Source organism: Vidua chalybeata, chromosome 10 (assembly GCF_026979565.1).
Source record: "Vidua chalybeata isolate OUT-0048 chromosome 10, bVidCha1 merged haplotype, whole genome shotgun sequence".
Lineage (NCBI taxonomy): Eukaryota > Metazoa > Chordata > Aves > Passeriformes > Viduidae > Vidua > Vidua chalybeata.
The window spans coordinates 1,298,344-1,317,018 of NC_071539.1; the positions used below are offsets into that span (position 1 = coordinate 1,298,344).

The 18,675-nt window shown below is 45.8% G+C and overlaps 1 protein-coding gene across 1 annotated transcript; it reads left to right on the forward strand.

The window, feature by feature from the left end:
• Positions 1–7,084: 7,084 nt before the first annotated feature.
• Positions 7,085–12,373, forward strand: LOC128792965 (lysosomal amino acid transporter 1 homolog). Its single transcript, XM_053951891.1, is given in 8 exon segments — positions 7,085–7,110; positions 7,502–7,724; positions 8,877–8,925; positions 8,928–8,966; positions 9,746–9,804; positions 11,198–11,239; positions 11,242–11,307; positions 12,174–12,373. Coding segments are annotated over 8 exon segments (690 nt in total). The 3' UTR covers positions 12,360–12,373.
• The last annotated feature ends 6,302 nt before the right edge of the window (positions 12,374–18,675 follow it).

The following is an 18,675-nucleotide window of genomic DNA, read 5'->3' on the forward strand; positions in this document are numbered from 1 at the left end:
AGTCACCTCAGCCTCCCTTTGGACAAACTCAAGCACACCCAGCCTTGTTTTTACATCCCCCCACACATCCACATTTCACATCTCAGGTAACATTTTCATTAACCACCTGCACCATTTCCCCACTGAACGCATATTTTATTACTTCAGGCATCTCCTTCCACTGGCTTGGCTTTCCACAGACAGGGCTTCCTTAATTGAGCTGCATAGTTTATGAACTGTGCTAATTGAGCTGCATAACTCCGCTGCTGCCGGGGTTTCAGACCCTGAACCCGACCCAACATCGACTGCTGGGTGGGAGCCACCGGAGCTGCAGCTCTGCGCGTTAAGGAGCCCTTTCACATTCCTGTAGGCTTTTCCCATTTTGTAACACCCCAAGGGGTCAAAAGCAGCATTCGGCTCGCACAAGTTTTTTAAGGAGAGCCGGGACAAATGAAGGAAGCTGCTGCTAACAGCCCAAGGAACGACCCCTCTGTCCCTGAGAGCAGCAGGGAGGAAAACTCACCCAGGAGAGCAAAAGCGGCTATCCCACACAGAAAGAACCCGCCCGACTCCGAGGACTGCTCCAAGCAGGCTGCCAGGTCCTGGGTAGGAGCCAGGAGCCTTTAAAAGGGTCCTGGAAGCAGGAAGGAGGAGCGGTATTGATAAGCAACCGTGAGGACCTGGCGGTCCCAGCTGCCCGAGTTAAGAGCTCAGCAATCAGGGCAGAGACACCGCGTCTGGAGCCAGGGCTGGTTCCGCACAGCATCCAGCTGTTTCTCGCCCTAATTAAGTCTATAGGCTAACAGGGATTATTAATATTAATCACCCAGCCTCTGAAGCTGCTAATGAAGCCAGCTAATCCATCCAGCAGTGCAAATGAACACAGGGATTTGTGCTGAGTTACACGGGAGAGAAGCACTACCTGCTCTACAAAGCACAGGTTCTCCTCCTGGCTACGGAGAGATGCCTCAGTAAGGCACTAAAACCCCTAAAACATCTGCTGAGTAAGCTTTCCATCATGAACGCTGCACCTCAGAGGAGCACAGGGCTTTGAAAGGGGAGCACGCTTGCACCAGCACCTCATTTCACAGCGGCAGCAGAGCTGAGCAAGAGCAGTCACTTGGGAGCGCAAGGAAACCAGGCAGGAGAAAACAGCAGAGAGGCAGCACCTCCCAGGAAAAGTTATTTAAATGAATTAATACCAGCACTGAGGTGGAAGTGGCTTGGCAGGCAAAGCTTTGTTTGCTAGATTTGTAGAATTCTTTGTTGTAAATAAACATGAAACTGTAGAATGTTGGATTGGAAAATCCTCGAGCTTACCAAACCTGTTGAGGCAAGGGCTGTCAGGTCTAGGCTCACCTGATGTTTGTCCTGATGTTGCTTCCCTAAGCAAAGCTTTTCAACACTCCACAATTAGGAAATTACTCATTAGCCAGAGACTTTTCCCCACTCCATTAGGAGCAGAGGACACCAGGTCACTGGTTTGTTCCAGTGTCTGAATTAATGATTCTTTGCTCTCTCAAATGTCTCCTTTTGAAGGAAGCATCTCTTTACTTTCATCTCTCTCTCACTCTGCTCATGTTGTCCTGTCCTGTTCCTGAGCAATCCTCACTGAGTGTTCATTTCCTCAGTTTCCCTGTGTTTTGGGGGTTCTGTTAGTTTGGGTTTGTTTATGGGGTGGTTGTTTTGGGGTTTTTTTGGGTGGTATCACTGTCTCTGTTTTGTTTCTCCTCCAACATCCTCCCTGACCTGAGAACCTCCTGCTCCAGAAACCAACTCCCTGAATTTTCAACGCATTTTGCAGAGAAACCATTTTCCTCTCATAACTTCAAAATTTAAACCAGCAGATCCTGCGAAATAAAACAAGATCTGATCCTTTGTGTCCAAAATGTGGTTCCTGGCTTTTCCCCAGCAGGTCTGAATTTATCAAATCGTGAGGTGTACACATTGCATTAAAACCAAGTAATAGAAAATTCAGTGTTCACCGTTCAAGTCCAACTCGGTAGGAAACCAATTCAATTTTGCTGTCAATTACGTTAGGGAGAAATAGGAGAAAATAGAAAAAAAAAAATCAGATTAATGCATTCTGAGATAAATGGTATTTCAGATAAGTTTAATCTTACTTTTGAGAGGTGCAAACTCGTCACGTGCATCTACGTGGAGGAGCCTGGGAGGCACAACACCAAAATTGTTTCACCCTCATTCAACCGAATTAGGGTTTCCTTTTTTTCCCTCAGCAGGACTCTCAGGACAGGACGAGGATTTCAGCTGGGGCCTGAAATTCCATATCCAGTCTAACTGACTTCAACCATAAAGGCAATTTTCTCCTAATCAGCAGTTAGATTGGCCCTCTGGTCTCCCTTGTCAGGCTGGAAATCGATGCTCCCCTCTCTCCTCGGCAGGACAAGGATTAAAGGAAGACAACGTGGAAAAGAGATTGAAACCCACGGGAGCTGGGGGTGGACACCATGAACTTCAGAGATGTTGTTAGGAAGTTGCAGATCTCAGCTCAGCAAATTCTTCAGCTGAACTTTAACCATCTGAGTACGAGTCTCATCTCTGTAATTATTCAGTGTCCCATCCCTTAGAGTGGGGTTGAGACTGGAAGGTGCCTCCAGTGACCATCAAGGCCACCTCCAGCTGGATTTGGAACCATTTCCACAGCTCTCTCCTGGATTCACTGCATCCCTGTCCTTCTTGTACTGAGGAGTTTTGTTTTTCAGAAGTGAAGTGCATTTATCACCTCTCATCCACAGAAAAAAAAAAAACAAACCTTCCTGAATGTCTTCAAATCCTTAACATTATCCCACCCGTAAAATAATAAAATCTACTTTGATTTGCCACTCCAACAGTGCCCTCACCCACCCTATATTTTGCTCCCAGAAGGGGTTAATGTCACACATATACACACACAAAGGATTTTTATATTTTAATAGTGAGGCAACAAAGAAATTCACTTAATGACAAGTTCTTGGACTGATGCATTATTCATTTTGTTATGTGACAGCAGAACAAAACTGTAGCCATAAATATATAATGTTACACACCACTTTTAATGTCGTTTACATTTATGGAGTAATTGGCTGTCTTCCACATTGTCCTCTCTTTAGTCACTTCTTTTTTAAGGGAGTGTCATGAAATGCAGCTCGTGGCATCAAAGATGTGTTTATTCGGGAACAGGGACAGCAACAGACCTGGATGAACCCAGGAATCTCAATCTCTGTTTCTGAAAACTTTTTTTAATCTCTGGAAGGATTTTAGAGGTATCTGTACACCGGTTTTCCACATACAAATTGCTTTTTTTTGCTCCTTTTTTTCCTACGATTAACATGATTTTTTAAACATTCACGAACAAAAGGTGACAAGGTGAGAAAGCGGACCTGTGACAAGCCTACAGCAGGGATCCAAAGGAAACAGGGGTGGATTGAGGCCAGCTGGACAACGTGCTTGCGTGAAGGGTCAGTTCATCCAGGAGCTCCCCTCCTACAGCCACAGAATCCCGGAGTGCTTGGGATGGAGGGGACACTTTCCACTCCAGCCTGGTCTTCCCCACACAGCAAAACCTATTCCTTGCACAAGCCTGCCACCAGAACTGTTACAAACCCTCCTGCTTTTCTGCCCATCCCCAAGAGATGAGTGTCATGCACGTAACAGGGAATTTCACCGTGCCAGACAAACGCAGCTCAAGCGCCAAAACCAACACTGAATCATTGCCTGAGCAGCAATTAAAGTAGAACAATGCAGACACCCAGAGCCTGCCTTTAATCATTCCCCCAGCCCCGTGTTAATTAGCTAGGCTGCAGCAACCGCTGACATGATGAGCCTGTATGAGAATAAAAAGTAAAACTGTATTAAAAATTCAGTAAATTATACAACACTCTTCCTTCTCAAAATATTCTAAAATATTCATGTTTGGCTTTCCAGGACCTAAAGGGGGCTTGCAAAGAGGCTGGAGGGGGACTTTTCACAGGGATCTGGAGTGATAGGACAAGGGGGACTAGCCTTGAGCAGGAGGGCAGGGTTAAATGGGATATTAGGGGAAAATCCTTCCCTGTGCAGGTGGGGAGGCTCTGGCACAGATTCCCAGAGCTGTGGCTGCTCCTGGATCTGTGGAATGTCCAAGGCCAGGCTGGACAGGGCTTGGATCCACCTGGGACAGTGGGAGGTGTCCCTGCCACGGCAGGGGTGGAACGGGATGGGATTTAAGGTCCTTCCACCCCAAACCATTCTATGTTTCCTAAAGGACAAAGATCCCTACGAAGATCCTCACATTGTTAATTAGAATTCTTTGTTTTGCGGTCTTTGTTGGCCAGATGAAACGTTTAAGCGAGCAGGCGGGTGCTGCTGCAAGGTCTCACGGTGCTCTTGCCCCTTCCCGCAGGCCAAGGCGGTGATGCCGCCCCTCTGCCCAGCCCTGGAGGGCCACATCTGCACCCGGGGAGCAGAGCACCGTCTGTGGGCCCTTCCAGCCCTCGCCAGGCCGGCATTCAGCGATGAAAGCCCGGCCCTCAGGCCGCGGGGGCTGCAGGCCCTCAGCCGCTCGGCCCCCGGCCCTCAGGCGGGCTGAGGCCGCAGCGCTTCCCGCCCGCCCGCAGGGGGCGCCCCGCGCCCGCGCTCTGAGGCGATGGCGGCGGGCCGGGCAGGGCAGGGCAGGGCAGGGCGGCTTGTGGGCACGGCGGACGGTGCTGCCGCGGCCGGCCCGGCCATTCCTCTTTCCCCGTGCTCCCGTCCTCGCCCTCGCAGGGTCTCCCTCGAGGCCAGCCCGCCTCATGCCGCAGCGGCACCCGCAGCGCTGCAGATCCGTGCCGGCCCCGCTCGGGTCCGTGCCCGGGGCCGCTGCCGCTGCCCGGGGCCGCTGCCGGCGCCGTTGCCGGTTTTATTCCCGTGTCCTGCCTCTGCCGCTGCCCGGGTCCGTGCCCGGGGCCGTTGCCGGTTTTATTGCCCTGTCCTGCCTCTGCCGCTCCCCTGGCTCCCCCGAGGACCCGCTGGCGCTCCCCGGCTCCGCAGGGAAAAGGGGAAGGGCAGCCCCGGCACCCCCGTTCCCGCAGGGATGCGGATCTCCAGGGTGGGATGCTGGGCTCTCCAGAAAGGCCCTTCCTTCTGTTCTGTGCTTTGGTTCGTTATTGTTAATGAACCATAAAATCCTAGGTCACAGAGTCAAAGAACACGGACTGGTTTGGGTTGGTAGGGATGGTAAAGCTCATCCCATTCATTGCCATGGCCAGGGACACTCTCCACTATCCCAGGCTAAGATAAACTGGGATTGTTCTCTGGGAACTGGCCTTGGTCTCCAGGTGACATCTGGCCAAGAAGAATCCACAACCAGGAGTGTCTAAAATGCTTTCAGAGAACAGTTTTGGCCAAAATCCAGTGACCCAGGTAGGTACTGGGACATGCTTCCAGAAGCCCTGGTTACTCCATAGCCCAGCTCCACCTTTTCCTTCCCCAGCAGGAATTAAATGATGAACACTGTAAAACTGAACCCCTTTTGGGGCTTGAGCTGTTCTTAAGTGCAGTTTAAAGACCCTGCACACCAGCCAAACCCACATCTGACATCCTCATACATCACTTGCAGTCCTGGGTATTTGACATCCAGAGCGCAGGGATGTTCACAGCAGCTGGAAAGGCAGAGGAGCTGTGGCAAATCTCCCACATTCCAGGGGAAACCTGCATTTCCTTCCCTGCACTGGGAGGCTGTTCCTCAGCACGTGGATTTCACGTCTAAACCATTGTCTATTTCTGTTTACTCACTCCAGAGTAAGATACTAAAATGACAAAAAGTGTCCAAGCAAGAGGCTCGGGTTACTGATTCCTTATTCCTAAATAAACCTTGGACCACAACATTGGTTGCAGCTGGACAAGCACTAAACCTCTGCAGAAAGGGATGGGGCCAAGGGTCCAAGGTCACACCTTCTCTGGAACTTTTCCATATGAAAATAACCAGTATTTGAGCAGCAATCAAAGACAGAATATGAGGTTACAGGCAAAGAATTGTTATAGGAACATAAACCATTTTAAATATAATTTTATAATTTGGGGGTTGGAACTGGATGATCTTTAAGATCCCTTCCAACACAAACCATTCTATGCTTTTCTCATCACTGACAACTTCAATACTACAGGAAGCAAAGAAATGTTCTGGCAGTCTCCTTATCCTCTTTTCATGTGGAATCCCTGGGTTTGCCCTTCCTGGGACAGGACGTTTTGCCAGGGATTTAAGAAAAGTAGCAATTTTTGTAATACTAAAATTATAGTCTCAGGGACTGCTAACACAAATATTCTGCTGCATAAATATTGAATAATAACAACCCAAAAGTCAAATTTAAATACCATGTCTTGTTTTAGTGAGCCTGCTCAGCTGCACAGTGCCAGAATGGGATAAAAACTACTTGAAACACTACTTGCAACGTTTTTTTTTAACTTTAAAAGTTATTTTCAAAGATGGCTGCAAAGTCTAATGACTTCCCCAGTATAAGCAGAATAAACTGAATATATCCTCCAGGCTCAGGTGATTTCTCAGTGTATAAATGTATTTTTATTGTTTAATTGGTTTAGGTCCAATGATGACAGTTCTCTGGTGAGTCAGCCAATTCCTGCAGGAAACTTGTTCCAGCATTTAAAGCCACAAAAACCTGAAGTCTCGTGGAAAGAAAAAGGAGTTTCTGGCCAACGAGCAAAGTGAGTTCTAATTTTACAGAGAACGATGCTCTGTGAAAACAAATTTTCAACCTTTTTCAAGATTTAAATAGTTTGGTGCATAATGGTGGCATCATTTAGGGAATTTTGGGGGCAGGATCACCCCACATTTGCCTTCTGCAAGTTTTTTATGCTTCCCATGTTTCCTGTGGAGTGTTAAATAACACTTTTAAATAAACTTTTGACACTGTGTTGAGTCACTGATTGGGCTGGATGGATTTTAGTGACTTTAAAGCTCACCTGGAATCTGAGTCCTAACTTCTTGTTCATAGCATTATCTCCAAATTAATTGCATGGAACCAACAAATAGATAAATATTTTATATAAATATATCTTTTAAGAGTGAGCAGCATGTCCAGAATCTGGGTAAGTACCTCTAAGGAAAGTAATGTGACTTTATTAGCATCACATGGAACATGAAAAATCAGAGTTCTGGTCTTAGATTCCAATAAATTCCCTGGTTTAGCTTATCCTGTAGCAGATTTCTGGCCCCTCTGTGTCACCAACCACCTCATCCACCAGATGATCCCAGCAGCTGAAAATGCCTGGAGAAAAAAAAGGGGCTGACTCCAAAGTCTGTCCCCGTAACAGGGATATCATTTTCTGGCCTGGTGAAAGGGCTGTGGAGATCAAGTGAAATAAATGAGAACTCACTTTGCTCGTCAGCTCAGACTGAAATGCTGCAGTGATAAATCTGGAGTGTTACATGTGGGATGCACAAAGTGTTTTTCTTTCCTGGAAGTCCAGGTTGTGTCTGTAAGGAGCGAGCATTGTGTGGGTGATGCCTCCTTCACGGGGGCTGTGTTTATTCCCTGGAATCTGGCAGGTTCCTGGGAGACTGGGGCTGGCTGGCAGCTGCTGCAGCCGTCTGGCTGCGCAGAGGACGTTCAGCATCCCCTCGGCGGATTTGGGGATTTGCAGGGGGTGGGAGCGGAGGCAGAAAGCAGCTCCTGGGATTGGAGCTCCATGCAGGAGTGGTGGCTCCTCAGCTGCTCTCCGTCCCTCCCAGCAGAGAGCAGCAGATCGTGCAGGAACGGAGCGCCCTGGATGTGGCACCTCCTGCAGGGTTTTGTGCCAGGGATGTGTGGGAGTGCTGGAGCAGGGCTCAGTGCCATTGTCTGCTCGCTGCCTGCTGCACTCCCCGAAGTTGAAAGTCTTAAGCAGTTCTCAGATTCAAACATGAGTAATCTTGCCTGAAGCCTTTCGCAAAAGCTGCCTTTTTCTTTTTATTTTTCTTTTTTTTTTAATTTTATCTTGGATATGTTCCTCTATCTGCATAATAGAGATAGAATAATATGCCAGAGAAGCATGTTGTTCATGTTTGCAAAAATATTTGGTGGTTGACAAATGAGCTTGATGTACTGTGCTGTTGTACTGACTTGACACTAATCTCTGCCACTTAGAGCAAATGAGAATAAATCACCTCTCCTCTCTTATCTTCTCCAGCCCGAGCTGTGTGTGCACTTGCAGCTCAAGCTGGCTCAAGGTTTATTTAAATCCATGCTTTCCCAGCAATCCTGTCCTGCCAGTTCAGTTTGGGTTGGGAAAAGGTCAGGAGCAGCCCTGGAGCTGGCACTTGCACAGTGCTGAATCACTCGGTCACTGCGTTCAGGTTTCAGACGTGCAGGCAGGACATGACAAAGGGAAAGGGGGAATGATCCCAGCAGCTGGAAATGCCTGGGAAAAAATGGGGCTGACTCCAAAGTCTGTCCCCATAACGGGGATATCATTTACTGGCCTGGTTAAAGGGGCTGTGGAGATCAAGTGAAAGAAAACCACGCTTGCTCAGCTGTTGAGCTGCAGAAATGTGAGCTGAACATTAATTGGAGAGGGGCTGTCCATTAAAAGTGTCATGTTTGTGAGCATGGAATTCAGCAAGGTATGGCCAGTGGGCTCACTTTGGGATGGCTCCCTGTCCTCACTGTCAATCTGAGTCACAGCTCTCCAATTTGGGGGCTTAAGCGGAGTTTTGAGCTCTCTGCTCATTCTGAGCCCTTCTGTGTTTAACACAGCTTCTCTTATTTCTGCCATCTATAAACCAAGTCAGTATTGCCCAAGTATTTACACTGATGTTTAATTCTGGCAGTGATTTGGTGTTTGTCATTCGCATTATGATTATGAAGCAACGTTTCTGTGCAGTTGAGAGAAAATAATTTCAAATTATTTTCCGACTGAACAAGCAAATGTTTTATTTCCTTCAGATTGTCACTGCTGCTTTTTATGTGAGCAAGAACCTAATTATGATTTCACAATTGTGCACTGTAAACTCAAGAATCAGAAGGTGACAAAAGGTAGGTTTTTACAACAATAAAATGTTCTCCATGATGTAGCACAGTCTTTACTGAGAGATTTTCCTACAGCACCTAAATACATTTTATTTCAGAGGCATCCAAAAATAGAGTGTACAAATTCTGGAGATCTGAGACCTGTTGCCTCCAGTTTTCCCTTCCTTCTCATTTCTGACCCACACACATCTGTGAATATTTTCCATGGATTACTTTCAGTTGATATAAAAAATGCAATAGATTTTTGGAATCTGGTTCCATATTTTAACTGATTCCATGGTTTTTGTGGAAATGTGTGGGAGTTGAAACCAAGCCTCATTTCTTTGTGGGGTTCAGTTGATTTCCTCCCTGTTGATTGAAAGGGGGATTTTTTTTTTGCTCATAGCATAAAATATGTTGACATCCTCATGCGTTCTGTTTCAATATATGCATTAAAAAAAAACATATTCCAGGGAATGAAATTACTGGAGTTGTGCTTGAGCAAGTCCTGGTGGTGGCTGGAATGTTCAGCCTGCCCAAGGACTACTGTTTTGTCTGAAATGGAAGACAGCTCTCTTCATGTTGTATCAAATCAAAAACATTAACTCATCAATTAAAGAAAAAAAAAAAAAAAGGAAAAAAAATCCATGGTACAGCAGAGGTAACAAAAAGCTGAAGTAAACCAGATGCCTCCCCACAGACTAAATGGGGGTAAAGCAGAGTCAATATGGAACTGATAATAAACCTGGAGAGAGGGCAGTGCTGAGGGATTTCCTTCCTGCTGCCTCCTCTGGAAACAAACCCAGGCTCTGGAGCATGGAACGGCCCCTGCCTGGTCCAGACTGACACAGTCATCAACATCTCCGTGAGATTTTACTCACTCACATCCCAAACATCCTTGCTTTTGCAGGTTTTTATCAAAAAACTTTATGTGTGGGAAAGAAAGTTACATTCTGTTCATCAGTTTTGTTCATTAGCTGTTATTTAATCGTAAATTAGTTAGCATACATAATTCTAATAGAAGAGAGAAGGTGAGAATGAACATTTCCTGTGCACCCAAGGAGTTCCCCAGCAGTCCCTCCACTGCCACCCTCAGCACTACAACAGAGAGCAGGGCTGGGCACAGAGCCCAGAAAAAAGAGGTGGAACTTCCACTGCTGCCAAGAAAAAGAGACATGAAATTCTACCTTTGCATTTGCATATTTGTACTGCAAACAGAAAGTGACCTCAAATCAACAGCAGATGTTATTTTTCAGCTAATTTGTTTGTGTGTCATTCCAGGCAGTCCCAGCCTGAGGAATTCGGGCACAGCCTGGATTGTGGGGTGTGGAGCTCTGAGTGTCACTGCCCTCTGGTCCAGCAATCCCAAGGAATAATGTCAATTCTTACCTGTCTCCATTAAAAAAAAAAAAAAATCCCACCCAGTCTTGAAAAGTTTGTGTACTTTAAAAAAAAAAAAAACAAACTGGAGGATTTTTTAACAAGGATCTAGCAATCATGTTTGTGGATGGTTTTTCCCACCCATCCCAAAATAAAGAAGTTATAAAATTGCTTCTTTCAGTGCCTTCCCAGGCTTCTTGTGTCCTTTGGGCCCCGAGGATGCGCTGCTCTGAACTAAAAGAACATAAATGTTGTGTCTCTGCCTGTGGGAAATGCTGTAAACATCCACGTGGAGACCACAAAAAAAAAAAAAATCAATAAAAGTGGAAAATCACCATTGTACCTGGTGCTGTCAGTGCAGCAGGAAAGTTCACAGCCCATTCCAGCAGTTTGATGGCCCTCCTGCTAATGCCAGGGAAATAATTGTAATCCAGCAGCACGGCCCAGCAGGGAGGCAGCTTATTTTCAAAACACAGCCAGAGTGAGAAAACCAGCAACTCTTAAACTGTGAAAAATGAGTAGTTTGCTTTCTCCAGACAGGATGATTTTTTTTTTTTAATTTTTTTTCCTTTTTTTTTTTTTTTTTTTTTGTGGCTCAAGCTACAGTTTTTCGTTTTGATTGGAGTTATTGTGCCCAGTCTTTTTTAGCAGGAGGACTGGATTGATACCAGTGTCTTATCCCAAAGCCTGGCACCAGTTTTGATCTGCACTGTTGTGAGATGAAGATGAAACCCTTCCTAGCCCTCTCTGGTCATCTGAAGAGCAGCACTGCCCTGCCTGAAAGGAGTTCTGTCCACAAACTCAGCCGTGGACTCAGTTTAATCCTCTGAAATGCCTCCGAGCGTTCTTGCCAAAATCCATGTGCTTTTTTTGTCCAGAACTCTCCTGACCTGATTGAAATGCCAGGCTTCATTTGTGGCTGTGTGTGTCCTGTGTTTTCCTGGGCAGCAGATTCCCTCAGCTCCATAAAAACCTGAGTGGCTTTTTGGCACTTGTTTATTTGATTTTCTGTTCCTTCCAGTGCTGGGTTCTCCCTCACACCGAGCCCTCCTCAACTCAAACCCCCACTTTGCTTTTGGGACTGAAAATAATGGGGTTTTTCCCCCTATTCAGAGAAGGATGATGAGAATTTTAGGAAAGCGCTGGTCTTGGATTGCTGGAAAAAGATTGATTGGCAGGGGAAGAATTTACAGCTGGATTTATCAGCAGAAATCTGCTTTCTATGATTGTTGCCATGAGCAAGTGGCATCCCCCCTTTTCTTTCTCCAAACTATTCCATCATGGCAATAAAAGTTAGAATTAGAGGAAAATTAGTTTTAAATCTTAGCCAAGGTGCCATTACCTTTCACCACAACCTCTTCACTATCAGTATATTTTTAAAAACCCCAACAAACACATCAAAAGACCAGAAGATTTTACTTTGTCAATTATATACAGACATTTTAATTTATTATGGAAGTGATTAATTAATTTTTAAGCTTGTTGATATTCCCTCTCTACCTGGAATGGCAAAGGATTTTCAAACAGATCTGCTAAATACACTGCTACAGCAAGAGATTCCTTAAAAACTAGTTACCATTTGGAAACAGATTGTCCCTGCTGTTTGCACTCCCACAAAAATGGCATTAACCAGAGATCTAAGCACTGTAACAGTTCCTGAATTTTCAGTGATTTGTGCTGAAACTCCGAAAATTCAGAGCCCCAGAAAGACATGAAAAGAATGACTGAAAGTCTTGGAATGGTTAGTGCCCAAATTATCTCTAACTGGCTACTGTGGGTACATTTTAACATTTCTTTGTATTTATAAAACTGTTATTTTAATAATCCGTGTATAAAATTTGTGTTTAGCTCCAGAGAAGATGCACAGAAGGCACCTTTTACCTGCTCTTTGCCTTGGCCATGATGGGAAACTGCACCTGTGGACTGAGCCTTGTTCTAAAGATGCCAAACCCCAAATCCTCCTGGGCCCTCTGCTTTGTTCACCACCTTCCCTGGCTCACTGGGAGCTTTGGAGTTTTGTTCCTTGATATTTTGGTATAATTTTCCTGCTACGGCTAAAGAGTCGGCTTATTAAAAAATAACTCAGAAATGAAGTGGATTTTTTTTTAAATCACATTTTTTTTTCTAACCTGATAATTAAACCTTCTTGCTGAACAATAATTTGTACCCTTTTTATAATGATAATTCTTACAAGAATAGCAAGTTGATAGAAAATGCCAATATTAAAGCTACTTTGAACAGATTAATTTATAACTTGGAGTCAATAAGTAGACACTAAAAGTTGGGAGGGGTTGCACATGGTGCTGTGGTATTTTTATATTTAATTTAATCATACCCAGTGTAGTAGTTATTGTTAGTCATGATCTTTCCAAGTGGAGCACTGGCATTTTGTGCTCAAGAAATGAAAAGCAAAATCTTTGGAGAAACTTTTGTACCTTGGCTTTAAACACCAGGTGAAAAGGATGGACTGGGACTGTGCACTACAGTCACCTGTCTTGTTACCAAAGCTTGGATTTGCACTTTAAAGAGCAAAAAAAAGGAGATTTTCTGAGTTTTTTCCTGTAGGTTTGTGTGTGGAAACATCTCGGGGCTTAACCCCATGAACTGGAGCCATAAACCAGGATGGAACCAGGAGGGATTCTGGGCATTTTGTGTTAATCCATTCCAGACTAAAAGCAAGTTCTTCACCAGATTTACCTGGAACTCTTCCAGGAGCTCTGATTCCCAGAAGTTATGATTCCAGTCGGGGTTGTCTTTCTGATTAAAGGAATTTCAGAAGGCCCTGCAATCAGAGGAGTGACCAGACAGCCCTGATGGCCTCGGGATGGGCCCTGAAACTCCTGTGCCATTCCCCAGCCCCAGGCTGTGGGCTGGGTAAAACCTTCTGCACCGTGGAACACAATCCCCACTGAGCTGGGGACACTGAACTGTGGGTCCTGGCCTGTTCTGAAACAAATTCTGCTTTTATCTGTTATGGGAAGTGCATTCTGTGAGCAGACTGTGGGATTCAGGGGGTTATTTATTCCATGAACAAAAAGTCCTGACTTCCTCCTGCTCCAGCCCCCAGCTGGAAACATAAACCAGGCAGTATTTATTTACCCAAAACCCCTCAGAACTTGATTTTGACGACCCTCACAGTACATTCTGTACAGATTTGCAGATGCTTTTCTATGATAGACTCTGAAAATCAGCTTTTTATTGCCCCCAAAGCCCCCCCACCCCATTCCCTGCCCTGGGACTGCAGTGCCAGCCTGCACATGACATCAATTCCTGGGTTCTGCCTTGATTGGGGTCTGAATCCAATCTTGTTAATAGTCCTCCAGTTCAAATTGTATTGGAAACAGATGCTTCCAAATCAGGTTGAGGAGCTTACAGGAATCTGGTCAAGTATAAAGTGTTGGTTGGGAATGGATGCAGTATTTGTAATCAAGAGAAAACAAAAGCAGACCTCCTGCTTGGAGAGCCCTGAAGGTAAGGGAGGCACTGCTTTTAAAAAGAGCTTCACTGCTGCCTCTTGCCAAGCAAGAAAATAAAAATCTGACAAATTTATCCATCACTTCAGTCCAGAAACCAAAGGAGGGGCTCACCTGGGTCTTGGAAAACAGGAATTAGCCCCAGAAGTCCTAATTTCTAAGAGGGAGGTGTTTCATCATTGGCATTTGTGTAGCAGTCTGTTTTGAGGAGAAATTGCCTAATTCTGGTCGACTTTATTCCTGATTGTGTCCAGAGTTTCATTAGGTGGAAAATAAACCCTCATTTCTCAAGGTCCAAGGCAGGATTAGGAGTTCACTCACTCTGTGTCTGCTGCACTATTCCTGTGCTTCCATCTGACACGGACTGATCCTGGAAACAAACGGGCTCCTGCTCAGGCTGGAGCAGCAGCTCCAGGGCAGGATTCCCCCAGAGCCCCTCCAGCCTGGGTTAAAGGATAGCAACACCCTCACCCCAAGGCTTTGGTGGCTGCAGTTAAAGGGGTTTGGGTGCACAAACAGCCAGTTGTTCCCATAATTAATGGGAGTGGCCAATGGCCTGTACAGCATGAGCTGCCCTCCTGTTCCCTTGGAGAGAAGTTTCATCACTGCACATTTCAGTTGTGAATTGGACAGAATTCCCTTTTCCAGTCAGTGTTTCCTCCCACTTTGCAGCAGGAGATGCTTGGGATTCCTCGAGGTATTCTGGAGCTTGTCAGGGATGCTAAATCCAGGTTTGGATTTTAGTGGAGCTTTATGTTCTGTGCATGACTATTTAATGTTTCCCTTGTACACTGGGCTGCAGTCCTACATGTTTGAAAATCCTAAATCAGTCCAGCCCTTGGTCTTGGAGCAGCACCATCCTGAAGCTTCTAAGAGCCTGAATCTAGTGCAAGTTTTTCTGGAAAACTTCATCCTTTCCTCTTATTTCCTCCCCTGGGTCCTTCCTCCCCTGCTCCCTCCAAACCCAAACAACTCTGCTTTGTGTTTAGTTCAGAAAAAAAAACCTTTACTGAGATTTTTTCCCTTATTTTTTAGCTTTGACATTACCCTATTGTCTGGGAATTGTGTCCAGCTCTTCCACATGTTTTCCTTTTCATTAAACATGGCCAGGCTGTGAGTGGATAGCCAGAGTTTATTCAGCAAGAGCCAAGCTGCTGTACACAAACTTCTCCTGCACTTTTGGAATCCTTTCTAACCCTCCACAAAACACCAGGCTCTGCAATTTAATTACTGGGCTAAAAATAGAAGCCTGGCCTGACAATTGAGCCAGGAGAGTTTCCCAGCCAGAAATTCAATTTCTCTGCACTCCTGTAAATGCTTGGGGTTGCCTCCAGTTTTTAAACTCAGTTTTGAAATTCATCTCAGTTTTTTTTTTAAATTGCCAGTATGTTGTTTAATTTCATGGAACAAATTTGCTGCAGTAGCTCAGTGGCTGTTGGGAAGTTTACCCTGGAACCCTTTGGGTGTCTCCTCCACCCTGGGCTCTGTCTTGAGGTCTGAAAGTTCCTGGATTCTGTATTTTGGCAGTTCAGCTTTTTAAAATTATTATTTTTTTTTTTTTAAGAAGCAGCTGATATATTTGCTGCAAAAACATGCTGGAAATACTCTTTGAAAAGCTGCACATAATTCGTGTTTGTCATTTATTCACCTGCAGAGCTCTGGGGCTGTTGCCAACGTGGTGGCTCGGGGTGCTGCAGCCCAGGGGCTTGGGGATGGCTTTTCCAACCTTAAAAACTCCAAGATTCTGTCACTCTCTAATCCACGGTGGGACTTCCAAGAGATTTTCCCAGTTCCCAGGGGAAGCCTCTGTTAGAAGCCAAAGTGGTTTGTACCAAACTCAGAACCCAAGTACAAAACTCCTCGAGTACCCAGCAAAACTTCTGGGGAATTGTGATTATTTTGTATTTAAGGGCTGTCTGTGCTCCAAGGCAATGATTTTACCATCAGGAGAGAGGACAAGGACACATTTGTTAATTCCTTTCAGAGGAGCAGTGTTTCAGTGGTCTGCTTTACAATGGGGATAAATAATTATGTGAAATTGCACAACTCCTGCTGAAAACAGCTCTAAATGTTGAGTCATTTGTTGTCTGAGTGTCAGTGCCTGGAAATTTGACTGCCTGGAAGTTTTGCAGGAGATGAGAATTGTGTTTTGTGACCAGGCCCTGCTGGGCTATTGCTAAGAAGAGTTTTCAAAATAATTTTTAATAACTTTTTCTCCTTACCAGCCTCTCTTCTCCTTTTATACATTTGTAGGCTGATCAAGAAGCACCTTTGATTTCAGGTAACTTAAAGGGACACAATATAAATTTTGGTTTTAAATAATAAGAACTAATCAAAAATAAATTAGTTTTTAAATAATAAACTAATGGATTCAATGGACTGTATTTAAATTCCTGCCAAAAGCACCCACCAAAAATGAAATGTTTTCCCTGTGTTTTGAGGATCCACCTTGGAGAACTCCATTGCTATATTTGTTTCAGTCTGTATTTCCCTGGTTTCTGGAGTGAGTGGAGGGAATTAAAAATTAACCTTTTCAGCCCATAAATTAAAGTGCAGTTTGTTGTCCTCCCAGATTTATCTGCTGTACACATGAGATTAGCAATCTCCTGCCTGGCTGTGATTGAAACCATGACTTGTTCCTTCTTAAAGCCCTTAGAATTTGTTCTTCCATCATTTCTTCAAAGATTATTTCTCCTTTTATTGCTGCTCTGTGTAATCCTATTTTGGGCTGTCTTTTTATCCCCGTTTCATACTGCTGGTTAGAACAGCCAAATGTGGGGTGTCTAAAGTTGCTGTGGTTTAATTTGAGGCTTTTGACTGAAAAGAATTTGGATTTTTGCATGTGAAGCACTGGTGGTTATTTACTGAGAAGTCTTACATAAGTCATTACTGTGCATGGGTTACATCGGGGCTTTGGCTTGAGAAAATGTTATTTCCATGCTCAAACATTCCAGGTTAAAGGCTGAAAGGTAGATCCTGATCACCTCTTCCTTAATCCCAGGAAAACACAGCATACAACTCCCATCCCAGCTACTTTATTGGAGAGCAAAGTGCCTTAAATATTTTTGATTTATTTTACTAATTCTTCCCTGGTGCTGCTTGTAATCCGAGATTAACGGCATTGTTTGCTAATTTCGTTGTTTTTACTATCATGGAAATCTCATTAACTAAAGGAAACATCTAAAATGTCTCTAGGGCTTTATTTTTAAACAAATTAATCCCATTTTAAACAAATTCACCCCACCAACAGTTCTCTGTTATTGTCAGCAAACTCCTCCAAGACTGGAGTTACTCCTGGTTGTTACATCCCCGGTTTGGTGCCTTGTTCAATAAGAAAACTGTGTCTAAAATAAGAAAACTCTGCTTTATTTGCCCCTTCTGCCTTTCTCCTGGAATGTGAGGTTTTCCCAAGTCCATCCTGGTGTTCCCCCTCCCCAGATTTGTGTTCCTGGGAAGGGAAGTTGGTTCACCATGAGTGTGGAGCCACAGTCGGTCACTCCAGCCTCCCATTCCCGCTGTCCCCTGCTAACGAGCCCTTCAGCATCCTCTGCAAGCACCAAAAGCTGCTCCCACTTTTTGGGTACAAAACTTTTTTGGGTACCTCTGTATTCCAAAGCCACTGGTGGACACAGCCCTGCTCCCTGCAGAGGCTGGGAACTCGGGAGAAGGGTGATCCCTGGGCTCAGGAGCCTTGGGACAGCATCCATGCTGCTGGAGCTCCCAGTTCCCTGCTGTGTGCTGGGATGAACTGGGATTGCTGCTGGAGCTCCCAGTTCCCTGTTCCATGCTGGGATGAACTGGGATTGCTGCTGGAGCTCCTAGTTCCCTGATCCATGCTGGGATGAACTGGGATTGCTGCTGGAGCTCCCAGTTCCCTGTTCCATGCTGGGATGAACTGGGATTGCTGCTGGAGCTCCCAGTTCCCTGTTCCATGCTGGGATGAACTGGGATTGCTGCTGGAGCTCCCAGTTCCCTGCTGTGTGCTGGGATGAACTGGGATTGCTGCTGGAGCTCCCAGTTCCCTGTTCCATGCTGGGATGAACTGGGATTGCTGCTGGAGCTCCCAGTTCCCTGTTCCGTGCTGGGATGAACTGGGATTGCTGCTGGAGCTCCCAGTTCCCAGTTCCGTGCTGGGATGAACTGGGATTGCTGCTGGAGCTCCCAGTTCCCTGTTCCATGCTGGGATGAACTGGGATTGCTGCTGGAGCTCCCAGTTCCCTGTTCCATGCTGGGATGAACTGGGATTGCTGCTGGAGCTCCCAGTTCCCTGATCCGTGCTGGGATGAACTGGGATTGCTGCTGGAGCTCCCAGTTCCCTGTTCCATGCTGGGATGAACTGGGATTGCTGCTGGAGCTCCCAGTTCCCTGATCCGTGCTGGGATGAACTGGGATTGCTGCTGGAGCTCCCAGTTCCCTGCTGTGTGCTGGGATGAACTGGGATTGCTGCTGGAGCTCCCAGTTCCCTGATCCATGCTGGGATGAACTGGGATTGCTGCTGGAGCTCCCAGTTCCCAGATCCATGCTGGGATGAACTGGGATTGCTGCTGGAGCTCCCAGTTCCCTGATCCATGCTGGGATGAACTGGGATTGCTGCTGGAGCTCCCAGTTCCCTGTTCCATGCTGGGATGAACTGGGATTGCTGCTGGAGCTCCCAGTTCCCTGCTGTGTGCTGGGATGAACTGGGATTGCTGCTGGAGCTCCCAGTTCCCTGTTCCATGCTGGGATGAACTGGGATTGCTGCTGGAGCTCCCAGTTCCCTGATCCATGCTGGGATGAACTGGGATTGCTGCTGGAGCTCCCAGTTCCCTGTTCCATGCTGGGATGAACTGGGATTGCTGCTGGAGCTCCCAGTTCCCTGTTCCATGCTGGGATGAACTGGGATT